Source organism: Meles meles, chromosome X (genome assembly GCF_922984935.1).
Source record: "Meles meles chromosome X, mMelMel3.1 paternal haplotype, whole genome shotgun sequence".
NCBI classification, from domain to species: Eukaryota; Metazoa; Chordata; class Mammalia; order Carnivora; family Mustelidae; genus Meles; species Meles meles.
This window is the reverse complement of record NC_060087.1, coordinates 83667559-83691110: the sequence shown is the minus strand read 5'-3', so window position 1 is coordinate 83691110 and position 23552 is coordinate 83667559. Positions and strand designations below refer to the sequence as shown.

Sequence of the window (23552 nt, the reverse complement as noted above, 5' to 3'; positions counted from 1 at the left end):
CAATATGTGAGCCTCTGTTTATTTATACTTTTGCTCTGGTTCCCTGAAATGCTACTGACAGGTCTGCTTAGCCCAAATCCATCCACTTCCTCTTGGTAAATTATACAAAAACTCCTGTTGTGTATTGTATAAAAATCAGAAAATACACGTGAGTAAAAAACAGGTAAAATTACCCATTAACCTAGCACCCATAGGACAATATTAACATTCTCAGAGTATACACCAAAGCTGACATATGAGATAGTTGAAATATATACTTTTTCTTTATAAAAAGTACAGCATGTGCTCTTGTAGCCTATTTTCCCCACTTAAGATTATATGCTAATTTGTTTCCAAGTAAATAAATGTAGATGCCCATCACCATTTTCAATTCCTGCAAAATGTTTCAATGTGTAGACACACCCTAATTTGTCCAGCCAAGTGCCTATTTTGAGGCCCTTGGATCATTCACATGTTTTCACTCTTCAAACACTATGAAAACGCACAGCTTTGTACAAGTCAATTATTTGATCATTTTCTATAGATAAATTTCTACAAGTGGGATTACTGGCTCAAAGAGCACACACATCTTAAAGGCTTCTGAAACATGTACCCAAATGGACCTTGTATGGATGTATGCTCCCACCAGCTCAGTTTGAGGGCGCCCTTCCCACCACACCCTCACCATACTCTAGGGCGGGAGAGAGGTGGGTCTTCTACTGTATTGATGCCAATACCACTCTCAATGGTCCCATAAAGGCCCTGCCTTAGTCAACCTTCTAAAAGAAACCTGATAGAAGCACTAAATGTTGTTCTTTCTTCTATTATACTTTCTTATTATTCCAAAAAATAACTAATGTATTTACTGACATACACACCAGATTTGGCCAAGAAAGAGTGTTTTCCAATGAAGTGCTACCAGGACCCTAAAATAAAATTGTCCCTCTCTGTATGCCCTCAAGATATGTTCCATCACTTCTTTGTTCAAAGACTCTCTCACTTCCTTCCTCCCCTTGCCATTCCTGTGGCCAGTAGTGAAGTCTCACACTTCTATCATCTCATGCCTGGACCATGGCAGTGACTTCCTAACTGGTGCTCCAATCTCCAGTGGCCACTCCTTTCCCCATCCCAAATCTGACCCAAACTGCACACAAATCAGCTACATCCTTTTCCTTTCGTTTTCATTCCTCTGGTCACAGAAGGCTTTGGGGCCTCCCAGGGGTGAAAGGAGTAACATTCAAATACCCCAGTTTAGCAATCAGGGATCCTGCATGAAGGGGCTCTCCCAGACCAATGGATTACATTTGCCGTCATTCCTCTCCCCACACTTGGAACTCCAGGCAGGCCAGCCTCCTCTCTGGATCGGGATTCCCACCTCCATGCCTTTCTTCCCACCACTCCAACCTCCTCCAATGCTCTCCCGCCCCATTTTTATCCTATCCTTCAAGCCCAGCTTATTTAAACATCCCCCTCCTCTGTACAACTTTGCCTGAGCACTGCTGCCTGAAGACATTTCTGCACTGACAGGAAGGATTTGGCCAGAGGCTTGCGGTTTTGTGAGTATGTTTTTGTTTCCATACATCTTGCCCTTCCAAATAGATCATAAACTCAAGAACAAAGATGTGTCTCTTTTTTTCTGCTTAAAACACACAACTTTAGGGGCGCCTGGGTGGCTCAGTGGGTTCAGCTCTGCCTTCAGCTCAGGTCATGATCCCAGGGTCCTGGGATCAAGCCCCACATTGGGCTCTCTGCTCAGCAGGGAGCCTGCTTCCTCCTCTCTCTCCCTGCCTGCCTCTCTGACTAGTTGCAATCTCTGTCTATCAAATAAATAAATGAAAATCTTAAAAAAAAACCACAACTTTATTGATAACATAAAAATAGTCTCAAATGTAGAAATGTAAGTCCATACAAAGGACCAAAAATTACCTTACTCATGAAGAATCAGGTCAGTTTCTGCTCATGAAGCATACTAAAAATATCTCAATCCAGACAAGGTAATAGTCAACACATGTATTTTCAGTACATTTCGTGTTCATAAAGTGATCCAGCTACAGACCATCACAAGTAACATCAGTTTCAAAGTTGTAATGCAATTTACAATGTGTATTACTTCCAGACTGCAAAACCAAAATATTACTCAGATTTGTTTGGAAACATACAATTAATCAGAGTTTACTTAATAATAGCTCAACTCTTTCTTTCACCTCAGGGTCACTGTACTCTGCTGCTAAGACTCGGAGCTTCTTGGCACAAGCTTTAGGTCGTTGGAATATGAAGTAAAGGGAATTTTTACTGAACTTGTCCTGGGTAAATACTTTCGCCCTTCTTTTAAAATGATAATTTATATTTTCAAATAGTGAAAGAGCATTAAGAATATTCTCTTTTGTCTCTTTCTTGCTAAAAATATTAATCAGTGATGTTGGTGCATTGGCAATGAGTAAGTCTTTTGTCATAGACGGATTTTTAGAGAAATTCAAAAGCATTCCCAAAATATGGTCTTTTGTTTCTCCACTTCCCACAGTTAACAAACGAAGAAATTCTGAAATATAATTTGTAACCATATGCTGATATTCACTAATAATAGTCAAATGCTTTATCAGTCTTAGTCCAGCAAGCTGTACATTTGAATTCAAGGGATAGGTGACTGTGTCTTCACATACTTGGTTTAAGTATGTTTTCACCTTCCTATGATTTTCAGCAGCCACTGAAATATTATTCAGTGCATTTAAAGCCTTCTGCCTAACACTGGGATAGGGATTATTGAGCAAACTTTCAATAATTGAGATTCTACCTGCATTACGAATGACTTCATGGGAAAAGGGATATTCAGGACTGTTATAAAGAGCATTATTAGCGATTTCATGAATAGAAGGATCTTCAGTCATCTCAATCATGCAAATGAGTTTTTCAAGCTCTCGTGGATCCATATTTGCTTCGCGTTTACAGCGACAGGTCCAGGGCTGAGTTTTCTCCTCATACCTGATCTGCTTTCTGAGCTCATCCTCAGGTGGGAAGCAGGACTTATTTTGGTTTGGAAATTTCATTTCCGTCCAGATCATGGCTCCTGCCCATGACCCCATTCCTGCACCAGGGACCATGGATGGATATGTGCCTCTTGACTCAGCTGACTTTTTGGCTTTAGTCTTAGGTGCAGATTTGTCCTCACTTCTGTTTTCATTACCATCCCAGAACCAAGACTTTTCATCAACTCCACCAGCAGTTGGTGCCTCAAGCTTATCTTTGGCACTGGCCTTATCTCCAGCTCCACACTCAAAATTGACATTTCTCTCCCTCTTGGGTCTGAACTCATTACTCCTCTCACTGTCAGCCCAAAACAAGGACCTTAAACTGATTTCCTCAATATCAGGGCTAGACGCTCTACTTAGCTCACCCTCATCTATATCCTCGGCCAAAGTCCACAACTCCATGCAAGCCTCTTCCTCAGCCCCAAGCCTAGAGCCCATAGTGGCTGCATCTCCATCCCAGAGCCAAGACTCCTTCCTGACCTCTGCCTCAGGCCCAGCCTCAGCCCCCACAAGGGAATCCATACAGGCTGCCTCTTCAGATCTGATCCAGGACCCAATACTGGCCTTATCCTCAGCCCCAAATCTGGAACTAAGGATGGCCTCTTCTTTAGCCCCTGATCGGGATTCAATACTGGCTTCATTTTTATTTCCAGGTTTGGATACAATACCAGCCTCTTCCCCTCTCCTGAAGCAAGACCCTGTACTAGTCTCACCCCCAGTCCTAAACCAGGATCTTTCATTGGCCTCCATCTCAGCACTGATCTGGGGTCTTCCACTGGCCTGGTCACCAGCCCTAGCCCAGGGCCCTCCACTTGCCTGGTCCTCAAGCCCCAGCCTAGATCTTTTACAGGCTTCATTATGAGGCCTAGACCCAGCCCACAATTTTCCACTAGCCTGGTCCCCAGTGCCAGCCTGGGAGCCTTCTCTACCTGCTGGGTCCTCAAATCCAGGTTTGGAACAGCTATCAGCCTGAATCCCAGCCCCAGCCCAAGACCTTCCACTGGCCTGACTCCCAGTGCCAGTCCAGGACCCACCACTAGACTGGTTTGCAGGCCCTGGATTAGACCCTCCAACAGCCTGGTCTTCAACACCAGACCAGAACCTTCCTCTACTGGCTTGATCCTCAAATCCAGGTTTGGGACAGCTACTAGCTTGATCTCCAGTCCCTTCCCAAGACCTTCCACTGACCCAGCTTCCAGTATCAGCCCAGGACCCACCACTGGATGGGACCATGGGCCCTAGTCTAGATCCTCCAATAGCCTGGCCACCAGACCCACCCCAGGATGCACTTGCATTAGACTGACTCCCGCTGCAAGCATAGAACCATCCATTGGACTGGTCCTCGGGCCCTGATCTACATTCTTCACTGGCCTGGTCCCCAGTGCCAGCCCAGGAATCTGCAATGGACTGGTCCCTGGCACTCAGCCTAGACCCTCCACCAGCCTGACCCCCATTGTCAACACAAGACCCTCTTCCACTTGCTTGCTCTTCAAATCTAGGTTTTGTCCCACCACCAGCCTGATCCCCAGGTACAGCCCAGGTCCCTTCATTGGCCTGGTCCATGGCCCCAACCAAGAACCCTCCACTGGCTTGGTCCCCAGAGTCAGCCCAGGACCTCCCACTGGACTGGTCCTCAGGCCCCAATCTAGGTCCTCCATCAGCCTGGCCACAAACCCTAGCCAAAGATGCTTCTGCATTTGCCAGATCCTCAAATCTTGGCTTGGACTCACCACCAGACTGATCACTAGTCCCAGCCCAGGACCCGTCACTGGCCTGCTCCATAGTCCCAACCAAGAATCTTCCACTGGCCTGATTCCCAATGCTAGTCCAGGACCCAACACTAGACTGGTCCACAAACCCTGGCTTAGAAGCTTTGCTGGCCTGTTCCCCAGCCCTAGCCCAGGACTCACCACTGGACTGGTCCATAGGTCTCAGCCTGGAGCCTCCACTAGCTTGGTCTGCAGTGTCAGCCCAGGTCACATTTTCACTGGCCTGATCCTCAAATCTAGGCTTGGATCCACCAGACAGACCAGCAGTCCCAAGCCAGTACCCTCCACCAGCCTGGTCCATATCCCCAGGCCAATACCCAATACTAGCCACATTCCCAGCTTTAGCTTCAGCCCAGGACCCTCCATTAGCTTGAATCCCAGCCCCATCCTGGGACCTTCCACTGGCCTGTTCCTCAGCTCCAGTCCAGGACCCTCCAATGGCATCTTCCCCAGCCCAGGACACCCTGCTGGCCTGACCTCCAGCCCAGGGCTCCCCAATAGCCTGGTTCCCCATGCTAGCCCAAGAACCCCCACTGGCCTGGTTCTCAGCCCCAATCCAGGATGCTCCAATGGCCATTTCCCCAGCCTCTGACAAAGAACCCCCACTGGCCTGACTTCCACCCCAGAGCCCCCCACAAGCCTGGTCCCCAGCTGCAGCCCAAGATGGAAAACCAACTTCATTCTCAGCCTTAGCCCCAGCCCAGGACCTAATATCAGACTTAGAACTAGCTCCACTCCAGGACTCAATACTGGCTTCATTCTCATCATCAGCCCAGGACATACTATTCTCCCAGTATCCATCCCTGGCATGAAACCTAAATTTGATCCATCGCTCAGAAGCAATCCAATCTTCAATACCAATCCCATTCCAGTAATAATCATGGACCCTAGGCCGAGTCTTACTGCAGGCCTGAGTGGCTGTCCTACTCGCACTCTCAGAAGTGAGCATAGCCTCAGCCTTAGGCTTTGCATAACCCTCATCTCCTGTGGCTTCTGCCTCAGACTTAGGTATAGCCTTGTCCTTTGTCTCAGGCAAGATCTTACTCTGGAAATGGGCTGCAGACTGAGGCTGGCGAGAGCCCATCATATGTGCCCCAGCCTCTACCCTAGACTCAGCATTGGTATTTCCCCTGACCTTACTTCTGGCGCCAAGGAGGGCCTCACCCTGAGAAATGGCCACGGCCTGGGGTGAAAGAGAACCTACTGTATCTTGCCTATCCCCGGCCTTAAATACCACATTGAGATTGTCCCTGACCTTATTTCTGGCACCAAGCAAGGTTTCACCTTGGGAATTAGACATGGCCTGGGGTTGGGCACTGCCTGTTACATCTGTTTGAGGCTGAGCTGAACACATTATATCTGGCCCGGTGCCTGCCTGAGACATAGCACTGGGATTGCCCCGGACCTTACTCCTGGCACCAGACAAGGTTTCACCTTGAGAATTAGACACAGCCTGCGGCTGGGCAAAACTTGTATCTGCTCTGGCCTCTACCTTAGACACAGCATTGGGATTGCTTCTGACCTTATTCTTGACACTAGGCAAGGCTTCACCCTGGGAACTGGCCACAGCCTGGGGCTGGGCAAAACCCACTGTATCTGGCCCAATCCCTGCTTTAGATGCAGCACTGAGAGTGCCCCAGACCTTATTCTTGGTACCAGTTAAGACTTCACCCTGGGAATTGGTCACAGCCTGGGGTTGGGGAGAGCCTGTTGTATCTGTTTGATGCCGGGCAGGGCCCACTGTATCTGCCCCAACCTCTGCCTTCAACACAGCACTGGGATTGCCGCTGACATTCTTAGTACCAGAAAAAACTTCATCCTGGGAAGTGGCCACAGCCTGAGGCCAAGCAAAGCCCGTCACATCTGCCCTGGCCTCTGCCTTAGACAGAGCACTGGAATTGCCCCTGACCTTACTCTTAGTACCAGACAAGGCTTCATCCTGGGAACTGGTCACCGCTTGGAGCTGGGCAGAGCCCACTGCATCTGCCCTGGCCTCTACCTTACACACAGCATTGGGATTGCCCTTGACCTTATTCTTAGTACCAGATGAGTATTCACCCTCGGAATTGGTCACAGCTTGCAGCTGCGCAGAGCCCACTGTATCTGGCCCAGTATCTGCTTTAGACACAGCACTAAGATTACATCGAACCTTACTCCTGGCACCAGGCAAGGCTTCACCCTTAGACTCATCCTGAAGCTGGGCAAAGCTTGTTGTATCTGCTCTGCCCTCTACCCTAGACACAGCATTAGGATTGCTGCTGACCTGATTCTTCACACCAGGCAAGGCTTCACACTGGGAAGTGGCCACAGCCTGGAGCTGGGCAAAGCCCACTGTACTTGGCCCAGCCCCTGTCTTAGACACAACATTGGAATTTCCCCTGACCTTGTTCTTAGTCCCAGGCAAGACTTCACCCTGGGAATTGGCCACAACCTGCGGTTGGGCAGAACCTGCTAAATCTGGCCCAGTTCCTGCTTTAGACAAAGCACTGGGGTTGCCTTTGACCTTTTTCTTGACACCAGGCAAGGCCTCACCCTGGGCATTGGCTACAGCCTGGAGCTGGGCAGATCCCATTGTAGCTTGCCCAGCCCCTGTCTTAGACATAGCACTGGAATTTCCCTTGACCTTGTTGTTAGTCCCAGGCAGGACTTCACCTTGAGAACTGGCCACAGCCTGAGGCTGGACAGAGTCCACTGTATCTAGTCCAGCCTCTCTCTTAGACACAGCACTGGATTTACCCTTAACTTTATTCTTGATGCTAGGTAAGGATTCCCCTCGGGAATTGGCCATATCGAGGGTCTGGGCAGACCCTGTTGTATCTGTTTGAGGCTGGTCAGTGCCCATTGCATCTGCCCTGGCCTCTGCCTTAGACACAGCACTGGGATTGCCCCTGACCTTATTCTTAGTACCAGACAAGATTTCACCCTGGGCATTGGCCACAGCCTGGAGTTGGGCAGAGCTAACTGTATCTGGCCCAGCCCCTGCCTTAGACAAAGAATTGGACTTGTCTCTGATCTTATTCTTGGTACCAGGCAAGGCTTCACCCTGGGCATTGGCCATAGCCTGGAGCTGGGTGAGGCGCAATGTATCTGGCCCAGCCCCTGTCTTAGAGATGGTATTGGACTTGCCTCTGACCTCGTTCTTAGTACCAGGCAAAGCTTCACCGTGGGAACTGGCCACAGCCTGGGGCTGGGCAGAGCCTGTTGTATCTGTTTCCTCCTGAGCAGAACACATCGTATCTGACTCGGTCCCTGCCTTAGACACAACATTGGGATTGCCCCTGACTTTGCTCTTATTACCAGACAAGGCTTCAACCTGAGGACCGGCCACAGCCTGGAGCTGTCCAGAGGCCAATGTATCTGGCCCAGTCCCTGTCTTAGACAGATCATTGGGATTGTCCCTGACCTTATTCTTAGGTCCAGACAAGGCCTCACCCTGGGAACTGGCCTTAGTCTGGGGCTGAGCAGAGCCTGCTGTATCTGTTTCAGGCTGGACAGAACATATTGAATCTGGCCCAGTCCCTACCTTAGACATAGCGTTGGGATTGCCCTTGACTTTATTCTTAGTTTTAGGTGACGTTTCATCCCGGAACGTGGCCACAGCATGAAGCTGGGCAGAGCCCATTGTATCTGGTCCAGCTCCTGACTTAGACATAGTATTGGAATTGCCCCTGACCTTATTCTTGGCACCAGGCAAGGCCTCACCCTGAGAACTGGCCATAGTCTGAGGCTGACCACAGGCCCTCAGTTCTGCCTTAGCCCCTGACCTAGAAATAGCATTAGGATCACCCCTGCCATCAACCCTGGAATCGGGTAAAACATCAGCTTGGGTTTTGGCCCCAACCTGAGGTTGCACACTAGTTTTCATTTCTATCCTGACTCCTGCTTTACGCTTGCTTTTGCCTTTTCCCCTTGTCTTACCTCTAGTACCAGGTAAGGTCTCAACCTGGCTCTTGGTGGAAGCCTGAGACTGTGCCTTTGTGTCTGTCCCAGCCACTTCCTTAGACATGGTGTTGGCATTGCCTTTAGACTTAACCCTGCCATCAGGCAAGGCATCAGCCTGGACACTGGCCCCAGGCTGAGGCTGTGTATAGAGCTCCATGTCTGTCCCAGCCCCCATCTTAGACATGGCATTGGGATTGTCTCTGGTCTTAACCCTGGCATCAGGCAAGGCCTCAGCCTGGGAACTGGCCCTCAGGCTTGCCCTGGCCCCTGTTTTAGACAGAGCATTGGAGTTGCCTCTACCTTTAAGCCTGGTGTCCAGCGTAGCCTCAGCCTGAGCACTGGCTATAGCTTGAGGGTGAGCAGCAACCCTCATGTCAGCTCCAGCCATTGCCTTAGTATTTCCCCTGTCATCAACCCTGGCACCAAACACTGTCTCGACCTGTTTCTTGGCCGCGGTCTGAGGTTGTATAGGAACTCTCATATCTGCCCCTGCCCTTGCCTTACACAGGGCATTGGTATTAGCCCCAGCATCATCCTTTGCCCCAAGCGTAGCCTCAGCCTGGGTCTTAGCTATAATCTGAGGCTGGACAGAAGCCCTCATGTCTGCCCTAGACTCTGCCCGAGACACAGTTTTGTGTTTCCCCTTGACCTCAACCCCAGCACCAGGCACGTTGTTGACCTGGCTCTTGGTTACAGCCTGAGATGGTGTACAGGACCTCATGTCCGCTCCAACTTCTGCCCTGGATGCAGCATTAGGATTTCCCTTAGCATCAACGGTGTTACCAGGCCTGGGCTCAGACTGACTCTTGGCCACACTCACAGTCTCTTCTGGGGATCTTGCCTTGGTCTCAGGCACAATTCCAGTCTTACTTGTGGCACCCATCTTGGCCACCTCCCTGGTCACTCCTAAGGCCTCACTCTGGGTCACTGTCACTCTGTTCTTCTCTTTTTCAGCCAGTATACAAGTTTCCATTTTGGTCTGGGTCATTACTTCTTTCTTGGTCTCTGCCCTGGCAGCCAGTGGCCAAACTTTAGCCTTGGTCTGGGTCATAGCCTCTCTCCTGACTACTCTCTCAGCCTCAGAGTCAGTTTGGGTCACGGCTTCTTTCATAGCTACTTCCCCGGCTTTGACCTGGGCTTCAGTCAAAGTCACTACCTCTGTCATGCCCACTCTTCTGGCCACGGTTTTAGCCTCAGATTGTATCTCTGCCTCTGCCTCAGCCATTGTGATGGCCTGAGAGCTGGCTTTGGGTCTGGCTTTAGCAGTGGTGGTAATCTCTGCTTCAGCCCCAGCGCTCCCTCCTGCTTCAGCTTCTGCTCCAGACGTGGCCTTGGGTCTAGTCTCAGTCTCTGTCCCACCCATGGCTTCACATGTGGCCAGGGTCTGGTTCTGTACCCCAACCACGGTGCCCATCTTGACTCTGGACTCATTTTTGGCAAGTGTCCTCACACTCTGGACTCTTCCTTTGGTTAATCTGTAAAGGTAGTAGCAGGTACCAGCCCAAACCACCAGTCCTGCAGTCACCCAGCACACTTCCTGAGCGCGGCCCATGTAATCACCCCTAGTAAAGGCACAAACAAGGCACAGGGGGCTCAATCAGGATGGGGAAAGAGGGTAGTAGGTCTGGGTGTAGGCCTGTGAGGGCGCTGGTCTTCAGCCACTTAAAGGCCACTACAGCTGCCACTGGAGGTGGACCTAGAAGTGGAGGAAGGAAATGGACTAAAATTTCTCTTCTACTTTTGTGCCTCATACAGATAGATACACAGAAGGACAGGAAAGTGTAGAAATGATGGGCATGGTGTGAGAAGAGGATGATGAGCCAACTCTCTCTCCATCCTTTTTATTTTCTCCCCTCCCATTTTCCCTAGTGCCCAACAACTTTCCCCTAAGGTACATCCACACATATTTCCTTACACCAAATGAAAAATGAAAAAGATGGTGGGGGAGGAACTATGAATGGGAGAGACTGAGAAGCCCTCAGAACTTGATTTTTACTAGACCTATTCTTGTCACCATTCCCGAAGGTCCCCACCCTCATACCAACCTGTAATGATCAAGGCAGTTCCCTCCTCTTTCCTTCTCTTGATTGGTGATATACCCTAAAGTAGATCTATTAACTCATGAGATCTGTGGACCTAGAGACAGACAGACAGACAGACAGACAGAGAGACGGAGGGACAGATGGTACTGGAGATTTTGTTCTTGATGTGACAGGCATATAATCAAACTACCTTTCTATCTCTCTCAGTTCACCCCACTCTCTGTACCAAAATACAGGCGAGAGTGTGACAGGGATGGTGGGAAAGGGAGAGGCAAAGGATCCTCCAGACTGGACACTGACCACATTGGATGCACGCTGATCTCCACCAACCCACCGTAGAGGTCTACCCAGGCAGTTCCCATCCTCTTACCAGTCTATACTGATCAGGGGCAATTTCCTCCTTGTTTCTTTGCTTCCAGTAACCTCAAGCCCTACAGCAGACCTGCAGGCAGATCTATGGACAAGCAAACAAACAGGGAGTAATAGACACCAAGTCCTCACAGAACACACAAGCACCCTGATCCCTGATCCCAGTACCTGCCTTGGCAGAGCCCATGTCCAGTTTGCTCTTGTGTCCCATCTTGAAAGCCCTCCTCTATAGTCCTCTCTCAGTCACACTCCAGCCCACCCCTACCCCAATATGCCTCCTGTTTCTTGCCCTGAAATCAGCAGGGATGTAGCAACACCGTGGACACCGGGCAGAGTGTAAGAGAGGCAGAAGTACCATACTGAGATCCTCTCAAGTCTCAGCCACCTTCTGTGCTCACCTTCTTGTTATCCCCAGGTGCCGCCCACCTTCACACAAACCTTCATGGTTCCAGGCCAGTCTCCCCCTTTCCCTGGCTTCCAGCCCTGCTGTAGGCCTATGGGAGAAGACCTAGGAACAAACAGAGAAAAAGGGGAGGGTAACTGTTAAGTGCATGTGACATCTCAGCATCTAAAACAGGGGTTCTGGCACCTGCTTTACTCCATCTAGAGACACATTCTCTGGCAAGCAGAACTTGGGGCTTTCCCAGCACTGAAAGGGACAGCATGTAAAAGGGGGGCAGGAGAAATAAAAGGGAAGAGACAGGGGCAAATTATTTTAAAACCACCTGTAGGATTCTAAGGTTTCTCCCAAAAGTCCATCAGTTCCTTCACCAAGGTGCTCAGACAGGCGGGAAATCTGAATCTGGAAAACGGAGAGAGAAATGGAGGCCCCCACTCCCTACTCTAGAATCAAACAGAGCCTACTGCCATCTACTTCCCCTTAAACGCATCTCTAGGCGTCTACAGCAGAAGAAACAAGGAATGAGAAGGCGTTTTCTTCTGCAAAATCACTATCCCTCCTGGCAAAGGCTATCTCAAAGAACAAGTAATGTTCTTTAATACAACGATTTGTATTTTCTTAATAGTATCTGAAGTGCAAATGAAAGCATCCATGTAAAAGTTTGCTGTCATTACTGGTCTTCAACATACAATTTAAGTTAAAAACCCTAAGCTTAGCAAGTAAATGCGGTTTAGGGAAAGTCTTGTAGCTAGCCCCAGCCCATGTCCCAACCAGACAGCGGCGCCTAAGTTCCTGTGCTAGAGAATTCCTACAGAACTTCAAATGTTCAGAGGCGGGGCCGTGCTCACACTAACCTCCACAGATCCTGTGCAGTTTTCTTCTCTCCTTCTTCCCTTGCCTCGCCACAAACAGTGCGGAACTACTGTCCATCAGACAGGAGAAAGTAAAGGCACTGAGTGCTTGGACCAGCACTCAGGACACAGATCCCAATACTCACTTTTCGGGATTCAGAATCCGGGTTATCAAACGTCCCTCCCCGCATTCCCAGACGCCACCCCCACCAACTCCACTGTCCAGTCACCAAGGCCCACCATTTTCTCTGTAAACGCCACGGTGGCATATCCCTTCCACTGAAATGAGCAGGAAGCTGGGCGGACGTGTGCGGTCAGCGATTAGAGTCAGGGAGGATGGGACATCTCAATCTGTGCATTTCCCTCTAGAGACACTTCCCCGCCCCCCACTCCCCAGCCATCCGCCTTGTCAGAGCCCAAGGTTCCCCGGCACGGGCACGGAGGGAGGCAGGGGGAGGGGACGCGGGAGAATCACAGAGAAGGCTCCTGGAACTTAAACCCACTTTGTGCCCCATCACCGAACCGGCTACCGGGGTAGGCCGACCATTGCCGCCCTGGCCTCGGCGCATAGGCCCCGGGAGCCCTTACCTGCTCCGCTTTCCTCGGGCCCAATGCCAGCCCGTCAGGCGCAGGACAGCAGGGAACCGGTACCCAGACGCCAGTGACGACTGCACCGAAGGCTGCAGTCGCTCTGCAGCTCCAGGTCACGTGAGGACCTCGCGTCACCAACTAGCTCTCTCCCCACCCACCCCCACCCCTTTGGGCTGTGGGGAGCTCTACCGGACCCTGTCCCCCACCTCCGCCCTTCTCAACTCCCCCTCACCAGTCTGCGAGCTGAGCCCCAGAGCGCACCTCCTAGTCACTCAGCTGTCCTCTCCAATCTGAGGCCGGACTAGTGAGTGGTCTCACCTCTTTGAGCTTGGGGTTTGCCCTTCTCTGATTACTGGGGAGGGTCTGCATATCACCCTCCCCAGGCCTTGGTTCTGGCCTTTTCTCTGCTTAGAGGAATCCTTTCTTTCTCCTTTAGGCTGTAAGACTAACACTTCCCATCGGGTGCGCGTCGCTGCACCAAAATGGGCTAGGGAAGGGGTGTCGGGAAAGGAAGCAGAGAGTGCAAGTAGATGCTTAACTTTCTTTTTTTTAAGTTTCTTCCCGCCCCCACCCAACCCCGCTTTTAAAATCGCATTCATTGTTTTTGTAATTGGGAAATGCAGGCAAGTTATTTTCATTTGACATTTAAAAATTAGGTCGTAAAAATAACAAAAGACTCATTTCTTCATATTATTTTGTGCCTTATTAATTTCTCTAAACAATTTCAGTTTTCACCGCATACTAGTAATTATTGACATTTTATGTACAAAATTTTCCTAAACAAAACCAGCACGTTTTCAAGATGATCTGTTAATTGATCAGCGGGAAGACATTCCGTTTCCTAAAACTGGCAATTCCCCACAAGCAATTTACAACCTTTTGAAGTTCTGGCTGAAGTTACTATGATCTTGTGTCAGATGTCTGAGAATTTCCTCACAGATGACTCTTGGATGATTGAGGGAAGACCCAACTCTTGATGAACCCAGTGCCTAAAAACTGATGACTTCCCAGATTAACCTGCTTTCCATTTAAGGGACTTTATTTGGATGTTACAAAAGCCTGGGATCAAATCGGTCTCATCACATGCTGGAAAGGACCAACTGCTCTCCCACTGATGGAAATGAGGCTTAGCATGTGAAATTTTCACTTAATCATGACACTGGTGAGATCGCTCCGGGATCTGTTGTTCAGGTACTGTATGTCTGTCACCATAACAGTCGCTAGTGCTCAGCGTCTTCCAGCGGAGACAGTGCTGAGAGTCTGTGGGTGACTGTGAATCACTTCGACACCCCTGAAATCTGTGCCATTTTTCCCTCACGAAAAGCATAGTTGACAGGATGCCAAGCGGTCACCACCGGCTGAGAGAGGCCTTTTCACTCCCTGCCTTCTGTTACAAATTCACTGCACCACCCATACAAGCCCCTCAGAATAATCCCAGAACTCAGGGACAAAGTATGCAGAAGTTAGTCCCCAGACATTCAGCTGTCCCTGCTAGGGAGTCATACTCTAAATATAGACCCTTTAGGCAGCCTCTTTCTTTGAATGCTGAAATCTGACACCCCAGCAGAAAGCTCTCCCTGTGAGGGGCCCCTGTGTGGGGGAGGACCCTCTAGGAAGGGAGCCAGGGAGCCCAGAGTGCCAAAGGACCTTACTAGTGACTTTTCTGAGCTCAGTCACCCATAACCAACTTAAATTCTCCATCGAAGGGAAAGATTCAGAAATCGGTTACATAAACTTTTAAAACCTTAGGCGAGTAAAATACAAAACCCATAAGCATAGACTGACAAGTGGCTAATTTGTAATAATCTAAAAACTTACAAATCACTAATAAAATGATAACCCAGTAGAAAAATGTGCCAAAGACCTCAATGGATTTGTTCACAGAAATGAAACACAAATGACTGATAAACATGAAAAGATGCTAACTTCAAAGAGAAGCAAATCCAAACAATTATACCTTATCTTGTTTCAGCTAGGCATTTGTCAGAATACAGAAATGTGAGGGATGCCTGGGTGGCTCAGCTGTTTGAGCATCTGACTCTTGGTTCAGGCTCAGGTCATGATGTCAGGGTATTTGCTTGAGATTCTCTCCCTCTCCCACTGACCCTCCTTTCTCTCTTTCTCTCTCTTTCTCTCTCTCTCTCTCTCTCTTTCTCTCTCATAGGTAATTAAATCCTTAAAAATATAGAAAGAATTTTGATAATACTGTTGATTGGTTTATATTCAAAAAAGAAATGGGCACTCCCACACTCTGTTGGAGGCAGGTTACTCTGCTGCAACTTTTTTGGGTTGGCAAAAATCTATTAAATGATAAATATAATATCACACAAATTCTTTGATCCAGCAATGCTATTACTAAGAATTTAACCAGTGTATATATCTGCACAGTTTCTCAAAGATATGTGTGCATTTCATAAAGGATATCTATTGCAGTATCCATAAAGGTTAAAAAAAAAACTGAAGAAACATAAAGGGAAAGGTTAAATACATTATGTTAAATATATGATATGGTTGATAAAAAGAAAGATTTAGTTCTGTGTATCCTGATGGAAATATACTTAGGGTATTTTATTATTTGCTGTTTATTTTCTGTAATTACATGCAAATTTCACAAGAATATATTCTAGTATAAGAGTCAAACCCAGAAAAACACTAGTACCACTTTAACTCCACTATCCTCATCCAAAGTACAGTTACCTTCCCATTGCTATAAATTTGTTATGTTTAATGATTTTCTATACATTATATATACATGCATATCTTACTAAATATATGTGGGATTGTATTTAACATACTGTTTTGCAACTCATTTTTTTCCATTTAAAATTATATCTCAGAGAGCTCTACATACCAGTACTTTTATTTTTTAAAGATTTTTATTTATTTATTTGAGAGAGAGAGAGAGAGCATGACAAGCATGCATGAGGGGGAGGTGCAAAGGAAGAGGGAGCGAGAATATAGCAGGATATAGCAGACTATACCCTAGGTATAACAGACTGTACCTTGAGTGCAGAGCCCAGCACGGGGCTCAATCTCACAATCCTGAGATCAGGACCTGAGTCAAAACCAAGAGTCGGTCACTTAACTGCCTGCGCCACCCAGGCACACCCACATACCAGTACACTTAAATATGTTTTATTATTTTTAACTGCTGTGTACTATTCCATACCTTGACTATGCTATTGTTTATCTAATTTCATTTCCCAACACCCCATTGATGAACATAAAATTATTCGGGTCTGGGTCTAGCAAAATCAAGGCTACAGTGAGAAATCTGATACCCACAGATGGAAGGATTTCTTTAGACTATTCTGATATAAATAAAATTTATTTACATTTAAGGGTATGAGATTTTATACATTCAGTACTGCCCAAGAAAGGAAAAGGGTTGTTATATATTTAATGGGTATACCACCAAACTGCCCTTCAAAGACACCAGGCAATTTACACTCCTGTCAAGCACATGACAAGCACTCCATCCCCATGCTCTCATGCACACTGTAAATTAATAATTAGTGTCAATTTAAGAGACAAAAAAAGTATGAGGTTGTCCTTTTAATTCACATTTTCCTAAATATCTATAGTCTTTAGCATTGTTGCATATGCTTATCGGTCATTTGCATTTCTTCATTGAGCATTAGTTGTTAATATCCTTTGAGTATATTTTTCATTCAGCAATATTTTTCTATTTGTAGTTCCTTGTGCATACACCTATACAATAGCTATTTTTCTCTTATATAAGTTGTACATATAATTCTCCCAAACTGTCACTGACATTTTAATTTTATGGCATTTTTTGGTATTAGAATTTTTATACTTTGATGTAGTCAAATATATCAACTTCTTCCTGTATAGCTTCTGGGTTACATAAGCTATGTATATTTGAATATCAACACATATGTAGAGATATGATATATATGTGGGTATATATATATATTCAATTATATGGCCAAATTCCCATACAATTCATGTAACAATCCATTATTCCTCAACTAACTTAAAATGACTTATGCTAGGGGTATCTAGAGGGCTCAGTCAGTTGAGCACCTGACTCTTGATTTTGGCTTACGTCATGATCTCAGGGTCCTGGGCACAAGCCCTACGTTGGGCTCCACACTCTGCTCAGAGGGTGGGGAGGTGGGGCAGTCTGCTTGAGGAGTCTCCTTGTGCCCCTCCTCCCAATCGCTATTATCTCTCAAATAAATAAATCTTTAAAAAATAGAAGAAACTACTTATGCTAAATTCTTATTTATACTCAGACACGTTTCATGGATTGACTTTTCTGTTCTGTGATATATATGTGTGTGTGTGTACATATACATGTGTGTCCGTATGTGTGTGTATAGATGTATATGTATGTATGTATATGTATGTATATAACTGCCTCAGTAGCACACTTGGAATTGGTATAGCTTTGTAGCAAGTTTAGGTGTCTGGGAGGAAAAATCTTTCATTGCTCCACTTTTTCAAACTGTTTTTGGATATGCTTGGGCATTTCAAATAAAGTTCCAAGTTTCATTTTTTTTAAGATTTTATTTATTTATTTGAAAGACAGAGATCACAAGTAGGCAGAGACACAGGCAGAGAGAGAGGGAGGAAGCAGGCTCCCAGCTGAGCAGAGAGCCCGATGCAGGGCTCTATCCCAGGACCCTGAGACCACGACCAGAGCCGAAGACAGAGGCTTTAACCCACTGAGCTACCCAGGCACCCCCCCCAAGTTTCATTTTTTAAAAATCCTGTTGGGCTTCTATTACAATTGCATTGAGTTTATAGATTAACTTAGGGAATAATTAAAGTCATAGTAATAAATTATTATTTTCATCCAGAGTCATGTTTTTTTTAATTTTTTTTTTTAAAGAGTGCATGTGAGAGGGGTGCAGAGGGGTCCAGGAGAGAGAGACTGTCAAGTAGGCTCCACACTCAGCAAGGAGCCCAACACAGGGCTGAATCTCAAGACCTTGAGTTCATGACCTGAGCTGAAATCAAGGGTCAGACACTTAATGGACTGAGCCACCCAGGTGCCCCAATATTTTTTAAATTTATTTATATCTTTTGTGCCCTTCAGTACAATTGTATAGTTCCCTTCATGTAGATTTTTTATTATTTCTTATTTGCTGTATTCCCAAATATTTAACGGTTTGGGTTAACATTGTGCATGGTGGCTTTCTGCACACGATATTCTTTTTTGTTTCTTAGGAAAACAATTTTAGCTTTTTATAAAAATCATGCATGCTGGGATGCCTGGGTGGCTCAGTTGGTTAAGCGTCTGCCTTCGGCTCAGGTCATGATACCAGAGTCCTTGGGATCAAGTCCCGAATCGGGCTCCTTGATCAGTAAAGAGCCTATTTCTCCCTCTCCCTCTGCCTGCTGCTCCCCCTGCTTGTGTACACACACAAACTCTCTCTCCCTAATAAATAAAATCTTTGAAAAATTAAAAAAATAAAAATCATTCATGCTAATTATAACTAAGTGATTCAAGCAGTAAGTACAAAGAAGAAAGGTAAACTATCACTCAGATTCCAACACCATGAAATAACCACAAAATTTTCAAAGAACAATCAAACTCCCCAGAAAATACATGTTCTTTAGATCTGAGCATTTCATTCTTTAAGAATATACTCGGGGGGAGTGCCTGGGCAGCTCTATTGGTTAAGCATCTGCCTTCAGCTCAGGTCAGGATCCCAGAGTCCTCAGATCGAGCCACTCAACCCCGGTGGGTTTCCCTGATCAGCATGGAGTCTGCTTCTCCCTCTTCCTCTGCCTGCCACTTGCCCTGCTTGTGCTCTCTCGCTCTTGCTCGCTCTCGCTCTCTCTGTCAAATAATTTTTTTAAAAAATCGTTAACAACAAAAAAAGAATATATTCTTGGGGTGCCTGGATGGCTCAGTCAGTTAAGCATCTGACTCTTGATTTTCGGCTATGGTCATGATCTCACCATCCTAGGATGGAGCCCTCACTCTGGTTCTGCACTCAGCATGGAGTCTGCTTGAGATTCTCTCCCTCTGCCCATCCTGCTCATTCTTATTCTCTCTCTTTCTCTCTCACATAAAATAAATAAATCAAAAATAAATAAGTAAAAATAAAAAGGAATATATCCTTAATATCTGTGCACATGTACTATATCTCATTTCCTTTAATTTTTTTGTCTTTCTCATCTCTAGTCAATGTAATTATCTCAAGCTCTTCTTCTGTCTGTAATTCAATTTCTAGCCATGTTTTTCCAGTTCAGCTATTTATAATTTATTATTTCTATGGTAATGTTCTTTGCGCCTAATTAGTTCCTTAGTTTGCCATCTTCCTTTTTATCTAATTCTGCTGTCTTATCATCTCATCTTTGAGCTTTGGGGTTTCTTTTTAAGTCTATATTTTTATTAAGTTCTATAGCTTAAAGTATTTTTTGGAAATTTCCTTCTGTACTTTGGGGTATGTTTTTTCTCTTTTAGATTCTTGGCTCACACGCCATATCTTATATGGCTCCTGAGGGGCAAGGGTAAGGTTAAGGATCTGAATGCCTAGCACCACTGTTCTCAGCTCTGGGATCTTCTGTTTCTTTACTTGCCTGTGACTTTTTGAAGTTTGTGTAGTTAAGATGTGCCTGTTTCTTTGGTTGCTGATGATGACTCCCACTCCACCCCTGCTGGGTTTTTACTCCTTTTGTTTTGCATTCTTTTCAGGTATTTCAGTCCTGAGATGGAGCCCCCATCTGGCTCTCTGCTCAGCGGGAAGCCTGCGTATCCCTCTCCCACTCCCCCTACTTGTGTTCCCTCTCTCACTGTGTCTCTCTCTGTCAAATAATAAATAAAATATTTTTTAAAAAAGGAATGGGTGCTTAATTCAACAAATGATCTTATGGTACTTACTGGGGTAATCATACTTTAATATTTTAATATCACATTACTATTTAAAATTATTTTACATAATTTTCAAATGATTTACTACAGTGGATTATAATAAAACTGTTCAAATAATAAATTGCGCTTGAATTCTTGAGATAAATCTAACATGGTAGTGACTATTTTTTAATACACTGCTGGATTTCAATTTGCTAATATTTGATTTCCTATTTTTTGTACATGTTTGCTGATGAGATTAGTTTATAGTTTCTTTTTTTTTTAAAGATTTTATTTATTTATTTGACAGAGAGAGAGATCACAAGCAGGCAGAGAGGCAGGCAGAGAGAGAGGAGGAAGCAGGCTCCCTGCAGAGCAGAGAGCCCGATGCGGGGCTTGATCCCAGGACCCTGAGATCATGACCTGAGCCGAAGGCAGCGGCTTAATCCACTGAGCCACCCAGGCGCCCCTATAGTTTCTTTTTTTGGTGCATCATCTTTTTCCAGTTTTTGCTGCTAAGATTATACTAACCTTGTAAAATGAATTGGAAAGTTGCCTATGTTCTGGAAATTGTTTATATAACCAGAAAATTTTCTGCTCCTTGAAGGTTGAGAGAACTTTGCTAGAAAACAGTCTGAGAATGATAATTGTATTTTTTTCCTTTTTGTTTGTTTGTTTGTTTTTTAAAGATTTTATTTATTTATTTGACAGAGAGAGAGAGATCACAAGTAGGCAGAGAGGCAGGAGGAAGCAGACTCCCCGCTGAGCAGAGAGCCCCATGCGGGGCTTGATCCCAGGACCCTGAGATCATGACCTGAGCTGAAGGCAGAGGCTTAACCCACTGAGCCACCCACTGAGCCACCCAGGCGCCCCCGCTTCTTTGTTTGTTTTTAAAGTAGTAGGTCTTTGGGCGCCTGGGTGGCTCAGTGGTTTAAGCCGCTGCCTTTGGCTCAGGTCATGATCTCAGGGTCCTGGGATCGAGTCCCACATCAGGCTCTCTGCTCGGCAGGCAGCCTGCTTCTCTCTCACTCTCTCTGCCTGCCTCTCTGCCTACTTATGATCTCTCTCTGTCAAATAAATAAATAAAAATCTTTTTTAAAAAGTAGTAGGTCTTTAATTATTTTTGACATCTTCAGTGGTTTTTGATCTATTCAAATTTTCTACCTCTTGAAACGTTGATAATATATTTATATTTATATATTATATTTATATTTTATAATATTTCTTAAAATATCCATTTTGCCTGAAATTTTAAATTTAGTGGTACAAAGATATGACATTTTCTTGTATTTTTTTTCCCAAATGTCTTCTATATTTGCAACTATGGTTCCTAATGTTTCTTTTCTTTTCTTTTCTTTTTAAATTTTATTTATTTATTTCACAGAGAGAGACAGCAAGAGAGGGATCACAAGCAGGGGGAGTTGGAGAGGGAGAAGCAGGCTTCCTGCCGAGCAGGGAGCTCCATGTGGGGGCATCCATGCTGGGCTTGATCCCAGGACTCTGGGATCATGACCTGAGCGGAAGGCAGAAGCTTAACTGACTGAGCCACCCAGGCACCCCTTCTTTTCTTTTCTTAATCAGATTTGCCAAATTTGTTTCTCTAAGAACAAGGTCAGGTTTTATCAATCAATTGTACTGTGCTTTTGTTTCTTATCTTGTTTTCAATTTTTATTTTTTTCCTTCTATTTCCTTTGGATTCAGTTTATGGTCCCTTTTCCATACTCTTGAGTTGAGCACTTAGTTCATTTATCTTAAATCTTTCTTGTTTTCAAATATGTATTTGAGTCTATAAATTACCTTCTTGATATTGCTCTAACCACATCCCACAGGTTTTACAAATGATGTTCTCATTTTCATTCTTCCCCACATAATAAGAAGTGTTGATTTTTATTTCCTCTTGAATCCAAGAGTCATCTAGAGAAGTTGTTTTTCATTTTGGGTTGGGTGAGAATTTTTTGTATTAATGTCCAATTTTATTGATCATATCATGTCACCTCCTCTTCTAGGCTTTCCCTAAACATGCAATTTAAAATATCCCCCCCGCTTCTATAACATCATCTAGTTGGATTTCCAGTAAAGGATTTATCACTTGCTTGTATGTTTAGGTATTATTTGATTCCTTTCTTTAAGATGTAAACTCTTTGGGAACAGGAACATCGTCTTTTATTCAACACCACATTTTCAGTAGCTAAAACAGGGCCTGGGACACAATAGGCATTCAATAAATATTTGCTGAATAAATAAATTATGGCCAATAAATATGAGACCTATGATTATTATTTCTGTTTCTTTTTAATGAAATCGGTGGATTTTAACTGTTGAATGAGCATGTTCTAACACATGAACAAGTTTTGTGAATCATGTGCACTTGAAAAGAATGTTATTTTCTGTTATGGGCAAAGTTGTTTATATTTGGGAGATTAGTTAAAGCTTATTGATTGTGTAATCCAAAACCCCTCTATACTTGCTAATCTGTGGATTACTGAAAGAGGTATGGTAAGCTTTTCATTATGGCTGTAAATGTAACAACTTTTCCTGCTATTTAAATTATATTTTGCATTAAGTATTTTGAACCTATATGGCTAATTACACAAAAGATTGTAACTGCTGTTTTCTAGGTAATATAACCATGCTTGTTAATATTAAATATCCCTCTTTGATCCTTTTAGTCCTTGTTGTCTGAAGTTTTACCTACCTGAGATTATGTTACATTTGCTTTCTTTTTATTTGTTTTTTCCCCATTTATCTTTTTATTTAATACAATATAGAAGTGGATTTTTACTTTCAGATTCAACACAACCTGAGAGCCTCTTTTGCTTTTTAAAAAGTGATTTTAATTGATTAATTATGATATATTTGGATTTATTTCTGTCACCTGTTTTTACATTCTCTATTTACCATGCTTTTTGTTGCTCTTCCCACCCTGCTTTATGTTGAACCACTTTATTTCACCTATAGGGGTCTGGAGGCTATCACATTCGATTTTTATTCCACCATTTTCATCAGCCATGTAAATTTTTTCTTTTCCAGATAATTTTATTAGACATATTTTTTCAATCTTATTTTCAATTTTTTATTTATTTTATTTATAATTTTCAATGTTATAGTAATAGGAAGTCTAGCATATATCAGTTTTGGATCAGCATTTCTTTTTTGTTATATAAAATTAGCTTTATTATTTTTTTGGAAAAGAAGTGTATTTATTGTGGAAAATTAGAACATACAGATACACAGAGGAAAAGAATAAAAGTTGAGCTTATCTTGAGCTTTATCTCAAATAAAAGTTTGAGCATATCTTGAGGCCATCGTTGTTGACATCTTTATATAAGCCTCTCAGAGTTTTCTTTTTTTTTTAACTTATTTTTGTTTTTTTTCTTAATGATAGAAAATCCAGCACATATCAGTTTTTAGATCAGTGTTTCTTAAATTAGGACAATTTTATCCACCATGGGACATTTGGCAGTGTCAGAAGACATGACCAAAGCCATAAGGTTTCTAGTCTAGAATCAAATGTAAGAAAATATCTTCATGACATTGGGATAGGCAAAGATGTCTTGGATAGGATATAAAAATATTAGTCACAAAAGAGAAAGTTGGATGTTATTAAAATTTAATTTTTCTGTTCATCTATAAACATTATTAACAAAATGAATAGGCATGCCATAGACTTAGAAAATATATATATGCAGAACTTATACCTGACAAAGGACTTGTATCCTGCGTATATATAACGACATACAAATCAACAATAAAA

General features: G+C 44.5%; 1 protein-coding gene across 14 annotated transcripts in view; it reads right to left on the bottom strand.

Moving 5' to 3' along the window:
* The window catches only part of LOC123934989 (armadillo repeat-containing X-linked protein 1), a 37783-nt gene extending 24363 nt beyond the window's left edge, over positions 1-13420 (bottom strand). Inside the window, exons 1-7 of one of the 14 annotated variants that reach the window (XM_045995347.1) lie at positions 12967-13062; positions 12382-12449; positions 11853-11929; positions 11526-11635; positions 11129-11212; positions 10762-10852; positions 1858-10412 (exon numbers count right to left, since the gene is read on the bottom strand). In XM_045995347.1, the coding sequence (XP_045851303.1) occupies positions 2145-10268 (8124 nt within the window). In that variant the 5' untranslated portion in view covers positions 10269-10412; positions 10762-10852; positions 11129-11212; ... (2 more) ...; positions 12382-12449; positions 12967-13062 and the 3' untranslated portion in view covers positions 1858-2144. Of the gene's footprint in view, positions 1-1857; positions 10413-10761; positions 10853-11128; positions 11213-11525; positions 11636-11852; positions 11930-12381; positions 12450-12966; positions 13099-13287 lie in introns of those variants that run through there. The other 13 variants (XM_045995350.1, XM_045995346.1, XM_045995360.1 and 10 more) reach the window with 13 other exon arrangements.
* Positions 13421-23552: the final 10132 nt, after the last annotated feature.